This window comes from Pseudonaja textilis, chromosome Z, assembly GCF_049901715.1.
Source record: "Pseudonaja textilis isolate UNSWEBS1 chromosome Z, rPseTex1.2, whole genome shotgun sequence".
Classification (NCBI taxonomy): Eukaryota; Metazoa; Chordata; class Lepidosauria; order Squamata; family Elapidae; genus Pseudonaja; species Pseudonaja textilis.
This window is the reverse complement of record NC_142008.1, coordinates 93,175,380-93,200,786: the sequence shown is the minus strand read 5'-3', so window position 1 is coordinate 93,200,786 and position 25,407 is coordinate 93,175,380. Positions and strand designations below refer to the sequence as shown.

The 25,407-nt window shown below is 35.6% G+C and overlaps 1 protein-coding gene across 1 annotated transcript; it reads left to right on the top strand.

Moving 5' to 3' along the window:
• Positions 1-507: 507 nt before the first annotated feature.
• KRT23 (keratin 23) lies at positions 508-25,017 on the top strand. The gene is made up of 8 exons (XM_026722019.2): positions 508-1,071; positions 9,823-9,905; positions 11,904-12,060; positions 19,953-20,114; positions 20,810-20,935; positions 22,987-23,207; positions 23,744-23,766; positions 24,708-25,017. Exons 1-8 carry the CDS (start codon positions 658-660, stop codon positions 24,806-24,808), a joined length of 1,287 nt encoding a protein of 428 aa, XP_026577804.1. The 5' UTR covers positions 508-657; the 3' UTR covers positions 24,809-25,017.
• The last annotated feature ends 390 nt before the right edge of the window (positions 25,018-25,407 follow it).

Sequence of the window (25,407 nt, the reverse complement as noted above, 5' to 3'; positions counted from 1 at the left end):
ATCAAGAGGATAATTTTGTAGACTTCTGTAGAGAATGTGCATGTGTCAATTAAAGATTTATTATATAGTTGCCTATTCTTGTAAGTGTTTACATAATAATTTGATTAATACAGATGGTGCTTTGAGGGGCTGTGAGAAATCTTGTAAAATGCAGCTGTTTAAAAACTTTGTCCCTTAAAGCATGGCACCAGGAAAACTAATGCTTTTCAGGATCATGTAATTTTTGTTTTTCTTGTGATTTAAAGAAACCTGAAGCAGAGGCTGGATTGTTTAGGTTCTACACCATACCCCTCCCTTCACTGGCCACACCTTGCTGATAAAATGCCAGAGAAAGAAGTAGAAGAAGAAAAAAGAGGCAAGAGAGAGAGAGAAAGAAAAAAAGAAAGCTTTTACTAGGTCCCTTTTTCAAAGAATGACAACAATTGTATTTGCTGGCTAATCAGGCTTTTCAGAATTGACCAAGAGGAAACAACATAGCTGGTGATGACACAATCCTTGTTGGCATAGTCACTTAATGAGGAAACTCCCACAGGGAAAGGCTTTATAAGTGCTTCAGGAAGGTTGAGACATTTCTCAGGCAGTGCCGGTGAGTCAAAAAGAGAGAGGGAAAAAGACAGAAGTGCTGGTAGTACAACCAGGTCTCAACTTGACATCAGGATGAATTCTGGCCATGGCTTCTACCACCTTTCCTCTGGCTACCTTGGAGGACCCTCAGGATGCCTCCTGCAGCCTATAGGGGATTGCTACAGAACTTCCAATTTCCATGGAGTAAGCAGCAGTCTTCCCATGCCTCTGTCCTTTGGAAGCCCTATCTGGCTGGCTTCTCCTGCTGAGACAAGCTGGGGAGCCTTCAGTGGGAGTCAGGGAAACCTCTTCATGGGTGGGAACGAAAAGCGGACCATGCAGGAGCTGAATGACCGCTTGGCTTCCTACTTAGAAAAAGTACGGTCTTTGGAGGAAGCCAACACACAGCTGGAGGGCTGCATCCGGGAATGGCACCAGAAGAGATCTCATGGCACCCAGCGAGACTTCAAGGATTACGAGCACAACATCTCAGACATGCATGAGCGGGTAAGTCAGCAGAAATGCCAACTGTTCTATTTTCTTCTCCAAAGGATTGATTCAACCCAGCTGGCTGAATTAAAAACCGCTGGAATATACAACCAAGGGTTATTTTGCTGAAGTGATGTCAATAAAATAAAATATTGCACACACCAAAAATGTGGATTCAGAGAAGAGCAAAAGCTGGAGAAGTCTTAATATAATTTTTTTAAAGTGTAAGCACAGACTGAAATCTATACATCTAATTATTTTTCCTGAGAGCAGAAATGTTTACCTTTTCATATAATGTTCTACATGTAGATGTTAGACTCTGGGACAGCAATCTGAAAAGCACATTCATATTTATTTTTTTCTAGTATTTAATTGCAGCATTTAGTTTTATATACCTTTTCTAAAAATAGCAATGGGAGCAAAGAAAGAAAAAACATTTGCATTCTTAGTGCACTCAAAATATTTGCTGAATTTTAAATAGAAGGTAATATTACTATTTTTTCCTTTAAGTTATTGATACAGAATGTACCTATTTTAAAAACATAATCCTGAGGTGACCTATTCGTATCATGGTTTACAGAATAGACTTCCTTTACAAATATTGAGATTAGATTTATGAATGAATTCTAAATCCTTGTTAAAATGAGTTAATGGAACAGCCACTGTCCTTTAGATATGTTATACTAGATAGAAGGATTCTGAAAACACATACAAGGAATGAAGCCATGCAGATTGCCTGTGCTCCCTTATCCCCAATATACACTGGAGGAAACCTCAGGTGGGTTTATTTTCATTGTTATTCCTTATTCATTTAAATAAGATCCAGCTGCCAAAAAAGCCAATGCAGTCTAAGCTGCATTAACAGAGAGATAGAATCAAGATCGTGCTAAGTGTATAATCAGGAACACTGATAGAGTGGAGTTCCATTATGTAGAGAGTTTTGCTTGTATTTAGGTTAGGGCTGGCTAGGCACATGGTTTGGCCCCTGATACTGATCAGTTAATAGGTCAGAGAGTGTAAATGTAGACATGCAGGTATGCAGTCAGTCAAATTTTATGATCCTAGAACAATGTAAGTAAGGTGAAATACAAACAATAAAGAAGTAAAGAGCCAAAAAATATTAAAACAGAAGTTACACAGAGTTTAAAAAGCTTTTTTTAATGAAAATAAATATGCACACACACACGTACATGCAAATGCATATACACACACATACACAGATGTTTTAATGAATGATGTACACATTTGTCCAGTTCATAAACTTGAAACTCCAGGCAACATACCACCATAAACCAAGTCAAAATATCCAACAATGAGAAAAAAAGTCAATTAATAAAAGTAAATCACTGAATAAGGCCATGAAATTTTGTTTCCTTTGTTATCTATTTGCATTTTTATACCAGTTTTATATTTGTGATACAGTTGATTGACTAAATCAATGAAGTGTTTTCTTCTTCTGCACTAGAAGCATAAGCACCTACACTCAAAGATGAGCCAATCTAATTTCCCAATAGAGGGGACATTTGGATCTTCGAAGTCTTTTTGAAGGTTAACAAGGTCAGGGACAATGAAATCTCAGTATGTATTCATCCATTGATTTTTTTAAAATCCCATTCCCTTCTAGTAGTTTTAAATAAGACTAGTAAGAAATAAATAAGACTAGTTTTAAATAAGACCAATAAGACTTTAAATAAGACTAAAAAAGAAAGACGGACCATTTCCCAAATTAGTGATCTGAAGCAGATTCTCTGAGATTATGGGAAAGACCCATAACCCTCTCTTTGACTATTGCTTGTTTCCCATTGCAAGAATCCAATGATTTTGAACAACATAAACCATAAGTAATGATTTGTTTTCTACTGGTCAGCTAATTATGCTGATTTATTGATTAGAGGCAAAGGCAGGTGAGGCTGTAGGGCTTTTATGGCTGAGGACATAGGACACACTTCACTTCCTGTCTTTTGCTTATTCATAATACAAGTAGAAGCCCACCGCAGATCTCTTCACTCACTCTTCACTGTGTTTGTGAAAACTGTGATGGAATACATACATTCAGCGACATCCGTATTAGCCATATTCAAATACACACAATGCCTGAATAGAGTCTTGAGCAAACAACCTGTATGATAAACTGCAGTGAAACATTCCAGGAAAATTAAAAAGCATTCCTGTGGATGAAATGTATTGCACTGGAAATTATCTTGCTCAATTCATTATATTAGCAAGCTGTGTTGAGAAAACACAGAAAAAAATTTGATTCTTTAAATCATCACTGGAAAGTTGAGCATTGTTTTACAGGTCTCGCCACCACAAGGCAGGCATAATTATTAGCTGCATCAGGTGTCAGATGCCAGAGTGAACAGGAAATGCAGATGATGGTTGGAGGGCAGAGAAGTAGTGTTGATGCTTTGCACCCCTGAACTAATTAGTAATTTTTTGGTGAAGAGGGAAATCTTAGTCCATCACTATAGTTGACTGAAGATATAGCTGCAGTTCTGAGCAGAAGGTCCATCTTGTCTTTGGCCCAAAGATGTTGCAATGCCGGTAAAAAAAGAACAGATCGTTTTTTCATGGCTGCGTTTTTAACTCTCTCTTTGTAACACTCTCTCCCTTCCTTTGCCTCAGTTTGTTTATTTCTTTGCACTCTTCTTACCACTTGTTCTGAATGTAGCACAAACTTACATCTGAAACAAATTGCTGCATACTTCAAAACTAAATGTTCCTCTATTTTTTAAAAAAATCCTTCTTCACTGGAAACTAAATGCCAGAGTGAAATTGTCAGAGCTGCTAACTATTGTTAGCTGTTGTATCTTCATTTATCTCCAAGCTCAAGTCCAATAGTTATCTATATTAGGGATGTTAGAGATGGGAAGACATTTCATCAAATGAGCGCCAACCTAATTTGAATGGTATTCTATTAATAAAAATGAATCACTTCTTCTGTGATTCGATAATAAGAGTCAAAGCATTACCATTATTATTCATCCATGTTATTATTGCTTCTCCTTATTCACTGGTTCTGGGATATCCTTTTTCTTTTTTTAAGTAGTCATTCATCTGCCATTACTTCTGTCTCTGTTTTTATATGCATATATATGATGTGTTTGTTCTTCTCAACACACTGCTTCTTTGTAATGTGAAACTGTTTTTAAAAACATGGCTAAAATGAAGTGTTTAAGGTGTGAGGACTTTCATATACCATTTAATTCACTTGGCATTAGGCAAGAAGAAAAAATGAGGTTGGATTACTGCCATACCCACCAACATCATTCATGCTTCCGGGATCTAAAATAATTGGAAGAATTCAGTACAAAAATGCAATGCTTGCAACATTAAAAAAAAAACAAAGGATATGAAATTTGTATCTTGGGAGCACATGAAAACACATACAAATTATCTTGCACATTTTGGTAAAACCAACCATAACGTATGTGGACATGAACTGTATGCCAAAGAAACGAGAACCTTAGCAAAACTGACACTGACAGATCTGTTTATTCCTGCATCACAGAAGTTTTGAAAAATCTTATCAGACTTTGCAGAGATTGTGGATAGACAAGAATATAGTTTGGAAGGGGGCAATTTTTTTAATGTGCTGTATACTTTGTTCTTAATATTTTTGTTACACGGAACTAAGCAAATTATAACAACTGATCACAAGAAAATTATTTTTGAAAATGTTTTCAAATGCCTTTCTTAACAAAGGAAAATGACATTCCCAAAATGAATATTTGAGAGGCAAATGGAGTCTAATTATAGCAATCACATACAGGGACTTTTCCTGCAACTGTCTGACATCCTTATAATTAAAAAGGAGTCCTTGTTCTTACAAAAAATGATAGGGAACATATATAACTCTTTATATCCTCTCATATATCCAAGCTCATGTCTAATAAGATTTGTAGCAAAACTTTCTTCAGCTAGGTAATAATCTCTATAATTAATTTGAATAATGACTTTTAACTTCACTTTATTGTGTCTGATGAGTTGGTCTTTGCATAAATTTGCAGTTTAGTAATGAGGAGTAGAAAGGCAAAAGAGAAGTCATTTGAAAACATTTTGAAACATGAATTTCAGAAACATTGCATCCAGGACTAAATGGTTCCAACTACATAATGATATTCCCTTATCTTTTTTTTTTAATGTGATGGGATTAGAACTGGATAGGAAAAATAGTGCCCATACATACCAAGACAATGTAGATACAGTGGAACCTCAGGTCATGACCATAATCCATTCCTGGATTCCGGTTGCGACCTGATTTGGTCATGTCCGGAAGCATGATTGACTGTGCATGTGCACAGTAAAAAAAAAAATGGTGCTGAAAGGGAATCTTTCTGTGCTGATTTTGTTCGCCACCTGATTTTTGAATCGTGACCTGATTCAAAAATTGGGTGGATTTTTTTGTTTGCCACCCGATTTGGTCGCAAACAGGAGCATTTGTGACCCAATGTTCCACTGTATCTTTTGTGGCAACATTACCAAGCCATAATTAGATCAGCATAATTTAAAAAAAATCCCTTGGGTTTCCAATTGGTCCCATAGACATCCATAAAATTAAAGCAACTCATTGTTTTATTTGGAAAAGTACAGAAAAATGTCAAGACTATGGGGGCAGGAAGCTAGTGAGGATAGTGGAATACAATTCTTTACTGTCTGATAAATGAAAGTTTTTGAATAGCTATACCCATCTTGGCACTCATTTAATGAGAATGCCTGCAATCTCATCTAAATTTTTCACCATGTCCATTGATTCAAAAAGGTTGCTTAATATTGAAGAGGGCAGGAAATTATTTCAGCTTCAAGTTGGGGAAACCCTAGAATAATTTTCAGGACATAGAAAATGCATCCAGTGTCAAGGACCAGAACCAAGGAAAAAAAAACATTTCCAGCTGTAAATCTCCCTTTCTTGACATTCCTTGCTTAGTCTTTTATTTTGCCTTCAAATGACTATGGTTTTGACCCATCTACTTTTTGTTAGATGGAGTGCTCTCTGGCCAGTGATGCATTTTATCACTGGCCAGAGAGCACTTCATCTAACAATGAAAGTAGATGCAAGATAATAAGTCACATAACTATAAATGATGACAATTTTTCTGTAGTGGAAGGGAAAGGTATGACCAGCAACAAGGTGCACAGAATAAGCTTCAGTGGCAATAGTATAATAGGCCTGTCATAAGAATCTATATGATTGCTAAGAGTGAAAAATGACTGGATGGTCCATAAATAATTAATAATGCAGTTATCAATCAATTCATTCATTCATTATGTAGATGTGCTTTGTGGCTTCTATACACCCCTGCAAACCAAACTGAATGCACATGATGCAGAAGTTTTCAAAAATTAATTTGCCTTTATTCCATTCCTACCACTCTTTTGGTCATGAGCCAGTAAATATATGCTCTGGACATCCTAGCTGTAAAAACTCATTTTTTGTTTCATCATAAACTTAATCATATTACTTAAATAGGATAGTTTCTGTCTTTCCTTGACTGAATGTCAATATAGACCAGGGGTGGGATTCAATTTTTTTTAACAACCAGTTCTGTGGGCAAGGTTTAGTTGGTGAGCGTGGCTTGGTGGTCATGTGACTAGTTGGGCATGGCCAACTCAACATCTCTCACATCGAGGCATGCATCTCCTTGCCTGGCCTCTCGTGACTGTGGTGATGCTGCAATAGTCATAAGTGTGAAAAATGGTCATAAGTCACTTTTTTCAGTGCCATTGTAACTTTGAATGGTCACTCCACACAAGCAGAGTACCAGCAAAGGAAGGAAAAAACCTCCAGAGAAGTTCTTGAGACAGGAAGTCTAGTCCTGCCAAGAATGTAATAAAGGTTAACAGGCAGTTTCGGTAAGCAACACCAGAATGTTTCCTTCCTGCCTTCCTTACAGGATTAGGCTAGTAATTTCTTCTAACAACCGGTTCTAATGAATAGGTGCGAACCTGTAGAATCCCACCCCTGATATAGACCCTTCCTGTTTGCTACACAGTGAATTTCCTGGAGGAAATACTAAGAAACAATTCTAGAAAATTTGATACACCCAAGACTTGGCCTATTTCTGGGCCTATAGTCTACACTTAGTCTTACATCTGCTGATATGACAGGTGCAAGAAACAATTGCACATCCACCTTTTCAAATATTAGCATATTTGTGTTTGGTAGTGTTGTGGATAGAATCTGTGATATGACAATGTACAGTACCTTCTTCTACTGTGATTCTGGGAAGGGAATCTGAATTAATGGATAAACAGTCCATCACAAACACACTAATGGAAGTAAGGAATTTAATTCATCCGGGACAGAGTTCTGTGAATCAAGATTTCCATGTTAATGAGTCATTTTGGCTTAAGAAGATATTCACCTTTCAATATACTCTTGAAAGGATTTTCAGCTTCCTCTGGCACATCACAGAGGATTTACATAATAGGTGTTTGGCAAGATATTGCCTCAACATCACTCTAAACCACCCATAATCATAACACCACCCAATTTCCTTTTGACATGATTCATGATGAGTTTTGTTTCCATCTGGGTATCTGAAAGAAGTTTCTCCAGGTCAAAATGGTTAATGACCCTGTCAGTCAACGGAAGGATAAGAGCAAGAGGAAAGACCTCTGAAATCCTTGGCTTTGTTTAATTCCACTGGAAATATTTCCTAAGCAGTTTTTGTTGTTGTTGTAGCAATATGTATGGTATTAGGATGAGAAAAAGATAAACAGCTGAAGCGAGCCTTTAAGACCATTCATATGTATGTCAGTGCAGCAAACATAAGAACTTGATATTTAGGTTAAGGAATTTCATCTAGTATGATTTGCTATATGTCATCCTATCAGAAGCCTAAGTTAAAAAAAAAAGATGTTTCTTCAACCTGGGATCCAAAAAATATAGATTTTAAGGTTACAGTTGCTACCTCTTTTTATTCATAGTATATCAGGTTTTGAATTAAATATTACTAACCTCATTTCTGAACCAATATTAATCACTATATACACCTATATTGAGGAGTATCTTGCCTATCTAAAAAAGTATCTTTCTTGTTTGGTGAATGTATTTCCAGTAGATTCTTTAAAATCTATTGTCTTTTGAGAATGCTTTCAGTAAAGGGTAACTTCTATTCTTACCCATAATTTATATAACTAGAAATTCCAGCTTTTCCTTTTGTAGACATAATATATAATTATTGAAAGCCTTTGAGAATCTTTATAATGCAGGGGTTTCTAATACAGCCCCTGTAAGTGTGTCACATTTGCTATTCTGCCAGGAAACATTCACAGGATTTTAAAAATAAATTTTAACACTTTTTTTTTTAAAGAGATTCATAGGACTACAATCTCAGCAGACAATTAAATGTTATGAAATGTTTATGCCCGCAGCTAAAATCTTGCAATATATTGAACTTTAAAACTAATAAATTTTCTGATTATCTCCTTTAGGTCATTTAAAAATATTTTTTTCATTTTCATTATTATTTTAGCACTCACAGACTACTGATAGTCAGGAATTTTGCTATAGGTAAATTTGAGACAAGATATTATGGGGTTTTTTTAATCAAAATATCACAACCCTTTCATAGTTACTTACAGCATCACAATGCATGTAGTAAGAGGATTGCAGCTTATATTGTGACAGCAATGCTTATGCCCCATTTTGGTACTCCAACCCAACTGCAGATGCCTCTAACATTGCTGCCACTGCTATCCCAGTGCTCAGTGTTTCACCTGCTTTCCAATACTCCTCTTGGCTACTGCTATTGCTTTCAGGATTATGGCTTGAGTAAAATTAGAAGAGTAATTTTTTCCTTATATCTCTTCTCATCAGCAGGCCTAGAGTTCTCCATCTTTTGATCCTTCACAAATCCTTCTCAAATCTTGTATCAATTTCCATTTTAATATGAATTTATCCAGCATGTGTTTCACAAATCAGTACACAAGTGTGAACATATTTGAAATATTGTATCCCTATTACAATCAATTATTGGAATATGTATAGTTATGCTTTCTTATTTGTGCTTTACTGAATTTTGTGACAAAGCTCTCCAGTGGAAAAATAGATTATTGAAAAGCATATATGCATCACATGCTAGAAAAGTTGAAATGAATAAAGTATCTATTAGGGAGAAGTATTCATAAAACATGAACATTCTTAATTTCTTCATGTTCATCACATTCCAATCACAACCGAACATTAGCTGTTGCTTGCAAGCTTTCTTTCATCTGTTCTTAAGGTGGAATATAATATTATGCAATTGTAATTAACATGTTCACCTTGAAATTATAATGAATATTTGACAGCTGGAAGAAGAACATTCACATCTGAAGCCAACCAAAAGCAAAACAAGAGGTGCTGAAAAGCTAATACATCCCAGCTTTGCATTTTGAGTTTCAAACTCTAAGCAAGTAATATTTCCTTGTAAACATTTCTCATTTTTTTCCATTTTAATAGAAAATTGAGAAAATATTGATTGTAGTTTAATATTGATATGGTTATGTGCACCTAATGACTATATTGGCAATATGTGCAATTTAATTAATTTTAACATGTTTATTTTACGGCTAGCCATGTTTGGCACATCCAGCTGATTTGGTTATACTTTGGTTCAGTGTATTTTGCAAAATCAAGGACTTGGCTAATTCAGTGACTAAATAAACCCACAAATGCATTCCAGAGGTGAAAAAGAAACTATAGTTTTCTTAGCCTACCAAAACAACAAATCATGAAACTTTTAGTCTACCTTTACAATAAGATTAATATTTTGTCATTTACAGATTGAGACTGGACGGGTTACCAATGCAGGCCTTGTTCTACAGATTGACAATGCCAAAATGGCAACAGAGGATTTCAGGCTCAAGTAAGTCTTTTCTTGAGCTTCTCGTCTATTCTTGGCAGCAGATGCAGACAAAAATTCTTAACAATCCAAATATGACTAAAAAGATTAATTTATGCTTCAAGAGATTGAATCTGATTAAAATCACAATGGACATTATAAGTTATACCATCTGTTGTTTGATATTACATTACATTCCAAGAGATAAAAGATTAGTGGCCAGCAACTATGCTGCTCTGGAACAAAATATTGGTTTGAGAGGTACCTTAATTGCTTCTCTCTTTGCCTCTTACTCACTAGCAAGTGATATATAGATGATGAAGACGGATGTTTTGAACTATTGTGCTGTCTTTTCTGGACTCCAGGGGAGATGTCAGGAATTATATAGGCAACACAAATTGCCTGCTTTTCTCATTTCCTCTTTTCTTAAAACAAGTTAATGACTGCTTGTTTAAGGTGAAACATCATTATAACCATGTTGACACTATTAAGATGATATATTTGAGAATCATACAACCATAGGTTAGATTTACACTATATGCTTAAACAAGTCAATTAAAAACATGCTTACAATTGCACAACATGCCATTCCTTTTCTTTTTGTTTCTGTTTTGTCCTCTTTTTTCTGGCTTGTCCTGATATACAAGTACAGCCCTTTTGGTTAATGTATAATGACATTTACTATGTGAGGCCAGTCTTCAAATAAATAGGTTATTGAACTGAATTGTTTATTGTACATATATACCCAGTATATATAGAATGAAATTCACATATATGTGAACATAAATTTGGAAGAAAGTTTGGAGTTATCTAGTCCAATTACCTGTCTATGAAGGTTCTGAAATTTAGGATTATTGTTATATCTTTGAGAAATGACCCTCCAACCTTTGTCTTACATTTTTCTCAAGCTAATTTTAGTGTGCAAATAGTTAACATTAATACAATTTAGTTAATTTAAATGCAATGAAAGTTGTACAAGGTAACACTGTGATGACCTGTCCAGATCAAACTACAAGAGCACAAAATTATGTCCTATGCTCACTCAAACATTGACTCCTCTAGTTCAGCACTGTGTGAACCTTTCTCTACTTTATGTAGTCCTGTTGTTTTGGACTCTATTGCCATAATTTCCACAATTCCCAATTTATTTGCATGACAAATATTAAACATTTGGAGAGTCATCAAAGGCTAATCTATTTTGACTGGCAGTGTTTTTCAGTATATTCATCTGCTGCAGTGTATCATATTAATTTGTCATGAGAAGTGTACTTCACGTTCTATATGAATGGAAGTTTATAATAGCATAACACACAAGTTTATAATAGCATAACACACAATATTTGTCAGGTTCTTTGGCAGCTACCTACAATGAAAAGTGATTTTTTTTCTAAGTATAGTTCTGAATTTCTCAACAATCTGTTGAGATATAAAGAGGTGTAACTGAACTATTTTCAGTTTAGAACCAGTATATCATCATGTATGTGAAGATGGAATTATTCTGATTTTCTTTTTCTAACGGCCTTCCTAACATCTGGGAAGGAGGCTAGTATCTTTACTGATAAGAGAGGAAGTATTTATAGCAGTCTCCTGAATCCTTATCAGTCTGGAAAGCAACTCTTACAATACTTTTGAAATCATTATTCTTCTAATGTCCAAAATAAAATAATACAGCCAACCTTCTCACCTCCATTTATTCACCAACTTGTCTATTAAATTTGCATTTCAAATTAATTAGAGAGCAATCCTCTGGGACAAACTTTTGCTTTCTGAAAAACAGCAGAGCAGAGTGTTCAAATGTGATTAGCAAACTTCTCCATAACTGTACTTTTCAATAAATGAAAATTATTCTTCGAAATTCAGTGAAATATGAATGTCAATATATTTGTAAATGGTGGAAGATACATGCTTTGGAGACAGAAATAGTAAGCATTAGCAAGCATAGTTCTAAAAGTTGTAGGTTCCATCCCAAGATGGAATTGTTGTCTCTTTCATTCAATTATATTACTTTTCTCTTTGGTTAAGATATGAAGCTGAAAAAGCTCTCCGGCAAAATGTGCAAAATGATGTTGAAAACATCCGTAAGGAGCTAGACAATATGACCATCATAATAACTGACCTGGAAATGGAAATTGAAGCTTTGCGTGAAAATCACATACTCAAAAAAAAAGAACATGAGATGGTAAGACAAGCTTCTTCTCTTTCTCCCAGCCATGTACACACCTTACCAAAATCCTAACCATCTCAATTTTGATTGTTTGTGCTTATTTTACTTATAAAGTTAGAATAAAAATGTTGAATAAATCTAGTGAAGTGCAGTCAGAGGATACTAATGTAAGCTGTTTTGAGGACTGAAGGTTATGATTCAATATAATTTCTGTTTTGTGAATTTTGTCTCTCAAGTACAAAAAGCATCACTGCAGTTTTGAGACTTCTTAAGTTGATCTAAAAATATATAGGTTGACAACAAAATAAAGTGTTTACTTAAAATGGCAAGGATTAGAACCACTTAGTTTTGTAACTCTAACCACATCTGAGCAGACAAATGCTTAATATATTTAAATCCTGCCAATCTCAACACTCTGAATTTTCATTGTGCTTGTATAAGCCAGCACAGCATTCCTGTAGTTTGTATAGGCTAAAAGCCTTAATGAATCACACCAAAGGCCCATCTCATTCAAACTTTCTTTCCCACACTAGCCAAAGAGACATAAATCTAAAGCGTTTTATTGTTTAGGTTCTTCAGCAAATGTCCCCAAGATCAGAAATAATCTGAACTCATTAAGGTTTTGTCTAACCTAATTTTAAAGTTAAACTTGTTATCAGCCCCATGGGATATTGGTGCAGAGAATTCCATAGCACAATCGGCTATTATGAGAATGACTTCTTTTTGTTGGTCAACAATCTTCCATTGATCAGATTCATGGGATATTTGTTGACAGCAAAGACAAACTTATTCCTATCCATTTCCTCCAAACCACAGAATTTGGGAGTAAGGAGGGTACTGTTTATCACATACTTCTTGCTGTTAATCATATTACTGCATTTAATTTCCTTTTAACTTGCAAATGATAACCCACTTAAGCTGAGATCACACACAGTGCTCTTGGCACTTTTATTTTCAAGAGATCATTGTTGCATATTTCAAAAATGTACTATAGCTAACTCATACTGTTTTGTAGTCCTCATCTAAATGCCAAACTTTTAAAATTAATGTCAGTGCCCCTTTACTGGATGAGGATTAACCATTTCTTCCAAATGGAACAGTTCCCGATATAAACCACCACAGATGAAATACTCCAGTTGTCCCGTTGATACACTAATGCTAAATCCCACAACTAACTTCCAAAGGGAACACCATGAAAATCAGAAAATAAGTAAGATATAGTGTTTCAAGAGCTGGTGCTATTTAGTGCTTCAGAAATATTTCTAAAAGATTGTTGTTGGTTCCTCTCATTATGACAACGCCTCTGGATTTGGGGGCATTCTGAAAACTCACTGATTATAGCTTCATTTCCTGAGGTAGTAGTTGGGAAGATACTGCAATGCTGAGAACTTCACCAAACCAGTTTAGCGTGCCTCATAATTAGATTGTTTACATAGTAATTAGGTGTTTTCATCCAGCTGCTCCTTTGGTAATTATATAGAACCTTTACATTTTTTCTGGATAGAAACATACATTTTTGTAAAATGGACAACCTAAATAAAAGGAACATTTTCAGATTGAGAAGAGGAAATCTTCCTTCTCCCAAAAAAGAATATTCAAATTCTATTTCAATAAGTATTCAGGACTTCCAAAAGATGACTTAACTGTGCATCAAGTAATTAATACAACATACTTCTAGGCTAACCTTAGTAATTCTTTCACAAACAGAAATACATCCAGCAGAAAGAAGTACATTCTTGCATCCTACGCTCTCTCTGTTTCAGATCTTCTCATCCAATTGCCTTGCTTGTACAAGGCCTGGCACAATGACTCTGCATGTGGTTGGTATGTGCGTCATTCTCACCATCACAGGCATCTCTAGTTAATGTCTCTTTGTGCGCCAAATCACATACCTTCATGTCATCCCTTCTCTTTAATTTTTTGTCTGACATTTTTGAAACCTCACCCTTGAAAACAAACAGCCTGACTCAGATCCAAATTTAGCTGTGTGTAGAATAGATCCATAAAATTAACAGGACAGCTAAATTATCCCTAATTTAAACCTGATTAGTTTTAATAGTCTCCTCCAAGGATGACTAACTGAGGAATTCTAGGATTTGAAGAGCATGCATTTTAAAATTGCTGAGATTGAGAAACATTGCTGTAGAGATATATTAATCAAACTTCAAACCCATACCTGAACTAGAAAGCTTGCTTACGAAGAGTCACGGTTTTTTCATTATAGATGCTAGAAAAGTCTTTAATTACAAAGGTAAACAGTTACTACAGGGTTTAGGACTCAAAACTACCATGTATAAAGCAGTCCTCAAATGTAGAATTTATGTGTCTTCAGGATGTCTTTACATCCTAATCAACTAAGTGGTGCATGTTTCTCAGATTGAGATGTGATAATCACTACTCTAACAGGCCTTAATTGACAAAATGATTTTAGAAAACTGCAAAAAGAAGAAGGAAAAAAAGACCAGCTTGAATGTAGCTTGAATTTATTACAAGAAGCCATCTGAATCACTGTTACAAGTACATAATCAGGTGCCTAGAAATAACAAATTAATAGAAAACACCAAAAGGTTTGTGCAAAGATCAATGCCACAATAGAAGACAGAGTTGCTGGTTAATAATGAACACATTGGGAGAGGTTAATATCAAGAGAAGAATCTTTCAGAGAGACTCAAGGCTTATTTAGAGTTGCCTACAGTTGCCCTTAGCCATTGCCACATACCTATACTGCAAAGGGGTTGATGGGTAAACAGAATTTGCAGATGCCTTCAGATGGGCCAATGTTCACACCTTTCAAATTGCATTGTGCAAAAGTGTGTGCTAAGTGCTGATTGTTGATCTGACTTCCTGTTCTGTGTTTTGCTGTTTGAGGACCCTCTACCCAGAACATTAAAATTCACTGACATATTAAAAAAAAAATCACCTATGCAATAATCTCAGAATGGCAGATATTTGCATTCCCTCATGTGCACTAGTGAAGAAGTCTGCTCAAACCTTCATTCTCATTAATACTATTGTCATTGCACAGATTACTCTGTCAACAATATTGAATAAATCAGGCAATGACTATCAAAAACATCTTATAGACTATTCCATCTACTTTATATGAACAATCTGAAGCTCTATGGAAAAACACCATCTAAAATAGAATCACTGCTCAACATTGTCCGTATATACTGCTAAGATATTGCAATGAAATTTGGACTGGAATGTATCACCTTCACCATTAATGAATAAATAGTGAAATAAAAGAAATCAAGATGCCGTGTGGAAATGATATCAAGAGTCTCAATGATCACAATCACTATAAATGCCTGGGCATCCTTCAAGCTGGGAACATGAAGCATACTGAAGTCAAGAAGAATGTTAGAAGTGAATACATCATGAGAGTGAAGATCTTAAAGTTCAATATCAGTAGAGGAACACAATCAAGACAATATCTGGGCAATTCCAGTCATTAATACACATGGAATAGTGAACTGGACTAAAACCCTAAATAGAAAAACCTGTAAAATAATGAAATGTCTTTCACCCATGCAGCAACATTGATATAGTCTATTTACCAAGGAGCATAGATCAGCATGGATTGTTGCAAGTAGATCAGACAGTTGAAGAAGAAAAAAGGGCATTGAAGACTAACTGAAAAAGATACACTGAAGCTAGTATATCATAAAGGCTTACTGAGCACTGGAGAGCCAAAATGGCCTATAAGAAAGACCAAATGAAAAAAAAGAGTCATGATGAGGCAAAGTACATGGCTAATACATTAAAAAAAATAGCAGGGCAAGGAAATAATAAGACTAAGAGAGGGGCAAATTCTGGCTGCAGACGATTAAGATTAACAGCAAATTCACACAAAGCCAGAACTGAGAAGACGGTAATAGAAAGCAAATGCCATCTCTGCAAAAATGTTGAAGAAAACAACGGACCACCTAGTTAACTGCTGCAAGTTTGATTACAAACAGGGCTGAGATTCAAATTTTTTAACAACCGGTTCTGTGGGTGTGGCTTAGTTGGTGGGCGTGGCTTGGTGGTCATGTTATTGGCTGGGCGTGGCCAACTCAATATCACTCACATCAAGGCACGCATCTCCTCACCTGGCCTCTCATGACTGTAGGGATGCTGCAACAGTCATAACTGTGAAAAATGGTCATAAGTCACTTTTTTCAGTGCCATTGTAACTTTGAATGGTCACTCCACACAAGTAAAGTACCAGCAGAGGAAGGAAAAGAACTCCAGAGAAGTTCCTGAGACAGGAAGTCTAGTCCTGCCAGGAATGTAATAAGGGTTAACGGAGAGGCAGTTTCTGTAAGCAACACCAGAATGTTTCCTTGTTACCTTCCTTACAGGATTAGGCCAGTAATTTCTTCTAACAACCGGTTCTCTGAACTGCTTAGAATGTTAACAACTGGTTCTAGTGAATAAGTGCGAACTGGTAGAATCCCACCCCTGATTACAAATAACAGTATGACAAAGTAGCAACAATGATGCATTGGAAGATCTGCAAGAAATACCATTTCCCTGAAAGCAAGAAAGAATTGGGCCACAAAATAGACAAAGTAATAGAAAATAAAGAAGCTAAAGTACTCTGGTACCAATGTGCTTTGGTGCAATCCCAAAATATGTGGAATACTATTTGAATACCAAATGTACTGATAAAATCACCATCAATTGCAAAAGGTAGTTTTGCTTGGAACAACTTACATCCTGAAACAATACCTTTAACGCTATCAAACAACATCACCTTGGGAAGGACTTGATAGGTGAATATATGTGCCAAATTCAGTCTAAATATTTGGCTGACTGTCTAAATACACTATCTCGTTTGAACTAAAAATAAGCAGCAAATATTCTACTCACTCACAAGAAGTCTGAAACTATAAAAGGCTAAGCAAATTTGCATTTAAATATCTTTTGCAAAATAATTAATCAAAATAGAGGAAGTTTAAAATTGATTTCCTTATCTCAGTGAGGGGTTATTAGGGAATAGAAAGGAAACATTTCCATCCTTAGTTAAGCCTGAGTCAATTTCTTTCTTCTTGAGCTAAATTTAGTCAACTGGTCAACTTAAGAGGCAAGTATGTCTTCCTCAGTCTCAGGTCATCTAGCAGAGTTCCGGGAGTTTGAGATTTCTGTATAGTATCTTAGTTGTTCATAACATTGCACTTTTCTGGACAAAGTTTTGCTGTTGTTCTTGGGATCTGTTGGAGCCACTCTCCCAGTTTAAGAATCACAGCCCCAAGTGCGCCAACCACCACTGAGTCTTTACTTTACATCCTGTCTATTCCTCCTTCAGTCTTTGGTATTTCTCCAGCTTCTTGTACTCCTTCTTCCTAGTGTTGCTGTCACTTGGCATTGCTATCTCTATGAACACCACTATCTTCTGTCTAGTACCAAAATGTCTAATTGATTGGCCAGTACCAGCCTGTCCATCTGGACTTGAAAATCCCACAGGATCTTAGCCCTGTTATTCTCTACAACCTTCTGTAGAACCTCCCATCTGGACTTGGGAGGGTCTAACTCATACACTGTCAGATGCTCCTGTATACAATGACAGTCATTTAGTTGTGTTATTCAGAGTATGCTATTCTTGTCTACATCTTATATCACTATATATTGCGCTGCCTCTGAGATCTCTCTGCACCGTCTACATACATAATGGAAGTCTTATGTCACTTTTAAATGATCAGAATCCTGTTTAACCAGCCAGAGATCTGGAATAGTTTGTTCTGATCTTTCTCCAGGCTAATAACCTGGATTTACTTAATTACTTTTTAATAGGCAGGAGTATAACCCAGAGACATAGCTGTGAGTTTATGCTGAACCACCCTGGCTCAAAAATCATCTGTCTTTTCCACTGTCATCCCCACTGTTTATTTGCCAGCCTATCAAATAAAGTTTTCCATGCTTAATTTTATTAATTGTACCTTATTAGCTCCTTGGGAAGCCTTTGTGCTTTACTGAGATGGGACAGTATATTCCAGGAAGCAGGTGGCAATGGCTACTATAGACAGTAGATCACTGAGTCATATCATCTCAACATTCTGATTTTGGAAGAAAATTCCCCATTGGTCTTTCTCTTAATTCATATTATGGATTGCAGATAGCATTTTCATCTTAAAACTCTACAAAAAATCACAGAAAGAGAAATAAAGTTGGAGAAACACTTCCTATTAAATGGTGTTTGAAGTACTGCAGCCTTCTCCAAGTTGGTGCCTTCTCAGAATACCAGACTTACAGTGCCAAAAATCCTGACAATAGAAACTTAGAAGAATTTCTAGAGTTTACACAGGTTTTTCTTGTATTATTGGATAGGGTGCTCCAGTATTCACAAAGAAACAGGTCAATATAATATTTTCTTTTCATACTTAATTAGGGCCCTCTAAGAAATCGGAGGAACAAGTTTCAGTTTAACAACAGTAGTTACATTTCAGACCCTGAAATTGATTAATCTCTGGCAGAGTATAAATCAGTAAAACAAAGTGGAAGAGGCAAGCATGTCATATCCTTGAGACCTTCCAAGTTTCCACCAATAAACTGTATCATGCCAATATAACCTGGAGCATGCCTGCAACTATATATTTTTCCTTAAAGGAGAAATATTATTTGACTTTTAAAAGAACTGTGTGTCAAGATTTGTGTAAAGCATATTTCTATCTTTTTAATTAAGGCAGTTTCCAGGGTTAAGTTTTGAGTTCTTAAACTTTTTGCCATCACAACCCCTTTAGTATAATCTCAATGTATACACCTCCCCTAAAATCCAAAATTAAAATGAACAGATAAAACAACTTTGGAAAAGGTGGATTTATTATAGCAATGAACAACTAAAATACAGGTGCCCTAGACCAGTGGTTCTCAACCTTCCTAATGCTGCGACCTTTCAATACAGTTCCTCATGTTGTAGTGACCCCCAACCATGAAATTATGGCTCGGTTCCTAAGACCATCGAAAATATGTGTTTTACGATGGTCTTAGGCAACCCCTGTGAAAGGGTCGTTCAACCCCCAAAGGGGTCATGACCCACAGGTTGAGAACCACTGCCCTAAACTTTTGATCATAACTTAGCCCAGAGTTACAGCTGTAAGTCAAATGCGGCCTCATGAGACTGCGCCTGATTTTATGACCTTTCTTCTGATTGTAAAGTGAATGCATGGTCATAAAGTAAATGCAGATATTGTAAAGCAAATGTGCCAGTTGTAAAGCAAATTCATTGTCTGCAATGGGTTTTATTTTATTTTTTGCCAGAAACCAGAAGTAAGCACTGGTTTTTGGCAAAAGATATTGTAAACCACAGTCATGTGACCAGAGGACACTACAAATGCCCATAAATGTGGGCCAGTTGCAAGCACCTAAAATGTAATCATGTGACTGTAGGGGAGGCAGTTATTGCAACTTTGAACTTGAGTCATAAGTAGTGGGAAGGTCTGTTGAAACTTCAGATGGTTACCAAGTGACTGATCATAAATTGGGGACTATCTATATTCTTTGTATATCCTCTGTATTCTGATTGCACCTCCAGAAGAGAGGTACACTTCACAGTGTAGGAAACCTTACTTTAGAGTACATGAATACAAATAATTAGAGCAACAATTACAAAGAAGAAATCCTGGTGAGGTTAAATACTCCAATCAGAAAACAAGAATGGGGTAGGATAGATCACAAATGCAAATCCAGGATATAGCAGATGTAAGAAAAAGAACCAATTTCCGTTAGGATTGGGAAAAAATAAACTTCTGATATCACAAAATATTTTTGTAAATATGCAATGTTTGAAGCCTTGCCCCAGTGGTCTTTGGAACACAGTGTAGCAAGCTGAATTATTTGCTGTTTGCCTCAGATAGCAGAATGCTTTTATTATACATATTTTGAAGAGGGTTTGCTGAGGTTTTTCTTCATTTTTTCATATACAGAATATGCAGACACATGGCTCACCCAAAGACTTTAAAGTGAATGTGAAGGTGAACAAAACTCCACAAGAAGATTTATCAAAGATCCTGGAGGGGATAAGAGCGGATTATGAAGCTATAATAGAAAAAAACCGCCGAAGTCTTGATTCGTGGTTCCAGCAACAGGTATCCTTTCAGAAAACAAGATAAAGAAATCATGTATGGTTATAACTTTGATACTATAGCTCCTTACAGGAGGAATGGTCTCAAGGTGCAAAGGTTTCACACCCATTGAAATACACAAACAAGATGTCTGATAAGATATCCAGAAACTCCACTTCTTGATCTAAATGAAAGCCCTCCCACATGACATCTGATCTTCCTAACATTTAAAATTTCCTCTATATCTTCATTTAATGCTAGCAAGTATCAATATGCCGGTGTCCAATTTTCATATATTCCATGTGTATATTGCATAAAAACTATTATGTTACTGAGAAATTGTTCTGCCTTTTAACTACTAAGTTCTCCTTGAAGTTGTTGAAAGGCAGTTTGCTTTCAAGATTTACCAGAAAAGATTTGAGGCAAATTTCTTATGGGTGGAATATGGTGACCCTACACATATGAAACTGAAATTATTCCCAGAAGTGTACAAACAATTTCTGTGGCAGTGGGCAACCTCTCTGAATTCTCACACTTTCATTTAAAAGGACACATCTTGTAAGAACTCCTGTGATGGAGTGTCTCAATAGGAGTGCTGCCATCACTCATAGCATAGAAATTATGCATTCAGTGTCTTGATATAAAACTGTGTATGGAATTTCATTTTTGGCTAGGTTTAAATAATTCCTTCATTTCCTTTTTTTTTTATGTTCACACAGATTGGAAATGAATCTTCAGAGGGACAACACAACCAGGAAGAACTACAAAACAGCCAGAAAGAAATCTGTGAGCTGAATCGCACACTGCAAACCCTGGAAATTGATTTCCAGACAGAACTAAATAAGGTAATACCCTTAGATAGGATTATTATTTTGTAATCTTCTAATTCAATTGATTTCCAGACAGAACTAAATAAGGTAATACCCTTAGATAGGATTATTCTTTTGTAATCTTCTAATTCAAACATGATGTCTACCAGATATGTTGAGTACAATATTTGTACAATATCATAATATTTGTCCATAGTGGCCATTTTGGAAGTTGTAATCCAATATGTTTGAAAACACCACTTTGGTAAACATTGTTGTAAACTTAATCCGTCCATCCATATTGTATTTTGATTTTCCATAAAGCATTTATGGTTGATTTTTCTGGGAACCTGTAGACAGGGGGGAAGAGAGCTGGTATTTTTCAATCAAAGGCATTACAATTGCCTGGGTGGATCCATATGAATACCTTCAGTTGGATCATTTATATCCAGGTGATATGCCTTTTTTCTTTTAATTACAAGGCAACTAAAAATGATTTGTATAATAGATTAAAAACCATCAAACAGTTTACAGCCAGCAGATGCCTTTAGATGTTCGGAAATAACACACACAAATGAAAGCCTTCCTATATTTGTCTCAGCATTTGATATAAACAGGTGCACTGTCAGCTGCCATGGAAGTTCACTCAATGACTTTAGCTGGTCATTTTCTCTCAATCCAACCTACTATTTTGTTACTGCTATACCTATCATAGATTGTTACTATAGGGGGGAAAGGGGGATATATACTATATATCCTACTGAATGTAAGAAAGAATATCAGTATAGCAAATAAATAAATACACAAATAAATAAACATTGTCTCTTGAGGGTTCTGGTGAGATGGAAAGTCAAATAAATGTCATCAATCAATCAGTTAATTAATCAATAGCACTTTTAGAGCTAATCTATCATCTTAATGGATAATACAATTAACTGAATAATGCAGTGTTATGGTACCAAGGCAGGGTCTCTGTACCACTCTAGGATAGATAATTCACAGCTCCCAAGATTCTGAACTGTAGCATTATTTTTATCTTTATAAAAATATAAGTTCCAAAATAGGTGTGCAAATTGCCTTCTGGGAAACTTATTTCGGGTGACCCCTTCCCTATCCAGCAATGCTAAAGCATAGAGGAGGTCTATTTCAACAAGAATGAGTAAGCTGTATTGCCAGCCTCCACCCATTCATTCTCATTTGCTGAAATAGACCTTTGAATAGCATAGTACATTTTTAAGGAGTCTGGTAGATCTAGAAGCAAGAAAGTCCGAGATGTGCTTTTTACTTTCTCTACCATTTCATTGTTGCATGACCAGCAGAAGTCTCATTTGAAATGCTTCTACTATTATAGGATTCAGATTTCTGCTATAAAGATTTTACAGCTGAATGGATATAAGGTTTTAAAGAGCCCCAAGTCCTTTTAAAATCATAGGATTTTAAAGAAAGATCTGCTCTGAGGTTTCAGTCTCCCTGAAAGAGATATTGTAGAAAAATAGGAATTTGCCTTTCTGGATTAAATGCACAAAATACGGTGGTGTGATTAAGTAGCAGGAAAGTAAAAGGGGTTCTGTACACGGTACTATAGATTGTTACTTTCAGTTTTCTTACTATACATTTATCCCTCCTGAGAAACTAAACTGTCATGAAGGGACTGATAAAATATTCCAGATACTGGCCTGGGGCAACTATAGGCCAGTAACATTGGCGGGGGGGTGGGGGGGGAATAAAATGTTATCATTCTCCATATGCAGAAAAACTGTGCAATCAGACAATGATTAAATCATACCAACACTAATTAACATGGCAGTTTAAAAAGACTAGTTATTGCTTCAAGCGTTTTACTTTTTAGATTTAAAATAGAGAGGAAAGGAAGCCAGGATAGGAAGGGAAAAGTAAATATTTCTCCACTCCGCATAAATAATAGTAAACTTATAGACAAAATATAAATATATTATTTCAACTCTGCTTACAGACAAAAGCTTTCATTTCATTTCATATCCAGCAAATAAGGGTATTTCTTGGTTTCTGCGATGCAGAACACATAACCCTGAAAACATAACATTTGATGGCATGTTTTGTAATTTCAGAAATTTGCCCTAGAAAACAATATGGCAGAAACCAAGGCTCGCTATACTTTCCAGCTTCAAAGTATCCAAAACCTCATCAAAAAATGTGAAGAAGAGCTCAGCAAGTTTCGACATGATATCAAATGTCAAAATAATCAGTACAAGGTCCTCTTTGGAATAAAAACACGTCTGGAGAGGGAAATTTCTACTTATCGTCAGCTTCTGGATGGTGATGTTGATGGGTAAGACACAGTCAATCTTAGGTAGAAAAGGGAAAGAACAAACATATAATCTAAAATTTTAAACTTGTGAAGAAACAATTCTGAAAGCAATTTGCATCAAAATACATAGGTGGGCAAATGCTGTCCTTTCCAAGTAAAATGCATTCTGAAGGACCACATTTTTTCATAGACCCTTGTTTAATGACCAAACTCCCAAAGAATTGCCCAAATCCTGTTCTATCACAGGATTTTGGCATGATGAGACAGTTCTCATATGATTTTAAAGCTTTCTTCCTGTCACATTGAATCTATTTCTTTTAAAGGGATTTCTTTTTTTTTCTATTAAGAATCATTTTAGAATTAGCATTCATTTTAGAAATAGCATAGAAGCAATCTCCAGCATGGAGAGGATTTTAATGCAATTATTAAGGGTAAGAAATTAAGTCTTTGCAGTACTTTGGATTTGAAGCAAAAAGGTTCTTTGAACAATCTTAAAAGAGACATGGAAAAGATTTGCACAGACCACTTTTACTGATATTGCTTTTATTACTTCACAGGAAAACCGGCACAAGCTTTGGAGGTAAATATAATCTAGATTCTATTTTTGTAGGAAAAACCTCATAGAGTTTTAGAGGAGGATTAGTACATGAATATAAGATTAATGAACATAAGATTAAAGCTATCATCAGGTGCCAATCATGATGAATATAGCTATTTCATGATCAAAAGTAGCAAGCTGTTGCTGGAAACCAAATGTGATGGTATGTGGGAATGAGTTTGGGAGACAGGAGGACGAACTGCTGACTAGACAACCATCATGTAAAAGAGACATTCCCTAAATATCTATGGAGATTCTCAATCATCCAGGTCATGGTTGTCCCAAAGGTGCTTTTTCAAGAGGCAAATGGACTTTGCCTCTTGTCCAAGTGGCTCTTGAAAAAGCACCTTTGAGAGACCTTTCCTAATTTTCTGGAGAGTAAAAGAAAAGAAGGGGGAAATAGTTTCAGACTTGCAAGACTGACGTTAACCTTTAAAGTAGTCCAATTAGAAGCATAAGAATGAATATTAACTCTATCTTTATTGTAAGGTTACATTATAGAAACTTGCAAGCTTAAAATAATTTCTAAAAGTAATCTCACAGTAACTGTTAAGCCACTGTGGAAACAGGATGTTGATGAATATGTTTTTTCATCAATCCATCATGGTTCTTTTTATAGCATTATATTATCTTATATTCTTATAGCATATTATCATTAGCAATCTATGTTCACAATTGGGTAAACTAGTTCTCACAATTACATGCATCCTACAGTATTATGATCATAAGATGCAAAGGTGTTACATTTTCAATCTATTCAAGACATTCAGGTTTGTGTCTGCATTTTGTGTTAAATTTCTATAACTGGGGAAGTACCCAACTGTATATTAATCCCATCACACCATAGCTTAGTCTCAAGCATATTTACAAAATTAATTGTATAATGCTACTTCTCTGCTAATACATAACCAAATTTCTTCCAGAACACAGATCAAGCAATCCAAACCTGAAAAAAATTGTGCAAGAGACTGTGGACGGAGAGGTAGTCTCTACACATACTACTGAGATCAAACGGCAGGCATGATTTCCAATGTGAAGGAAAATTTACTTATCTGCAAATCATATACAGATTTAACTATTTAATGAAAAGAGTTCTATATACAGTCTTGGGGATTCTGAATTTTTTTCTCAATTTTCATCTGCATGTAATTTAATATGAGTGCAAATAATTCTCCATCTTCTTGTTGTATCATGCTTCTTTAAAACCTCAAAATAAATAATAGTATCATGAATTTATTCTGGTTCCCAGTAATTGGAGTATCTAAGTTTGACTATCAAAGAACTTTCCTCATTCCATGAGCAAATGCTGCATAGTTGTATCATTAAAAGAGTATCTGGCAAGTTATTTATGACTAGAATATCTATAGAAAAGTAAGAGGTGTATTACTTGTCCAAAACTTTCCTAGTCATGGTTAAATTTTCAAGTATATTCAAAAGGGAAAAGTTGGTAAAATATTGAGAAGTTCTGGAGGTAGGGCTATTTTATAATGAAATAAATGCTGATATGTGGTAAAGACCATTGAACTATGGATGAAACTAATTCTGCATACACGAAACTAAGAACTTTCCACTAGAGGTACCTTAATAATGGCTGGGCCTCTATATACCCAAAGAACAAAAAAC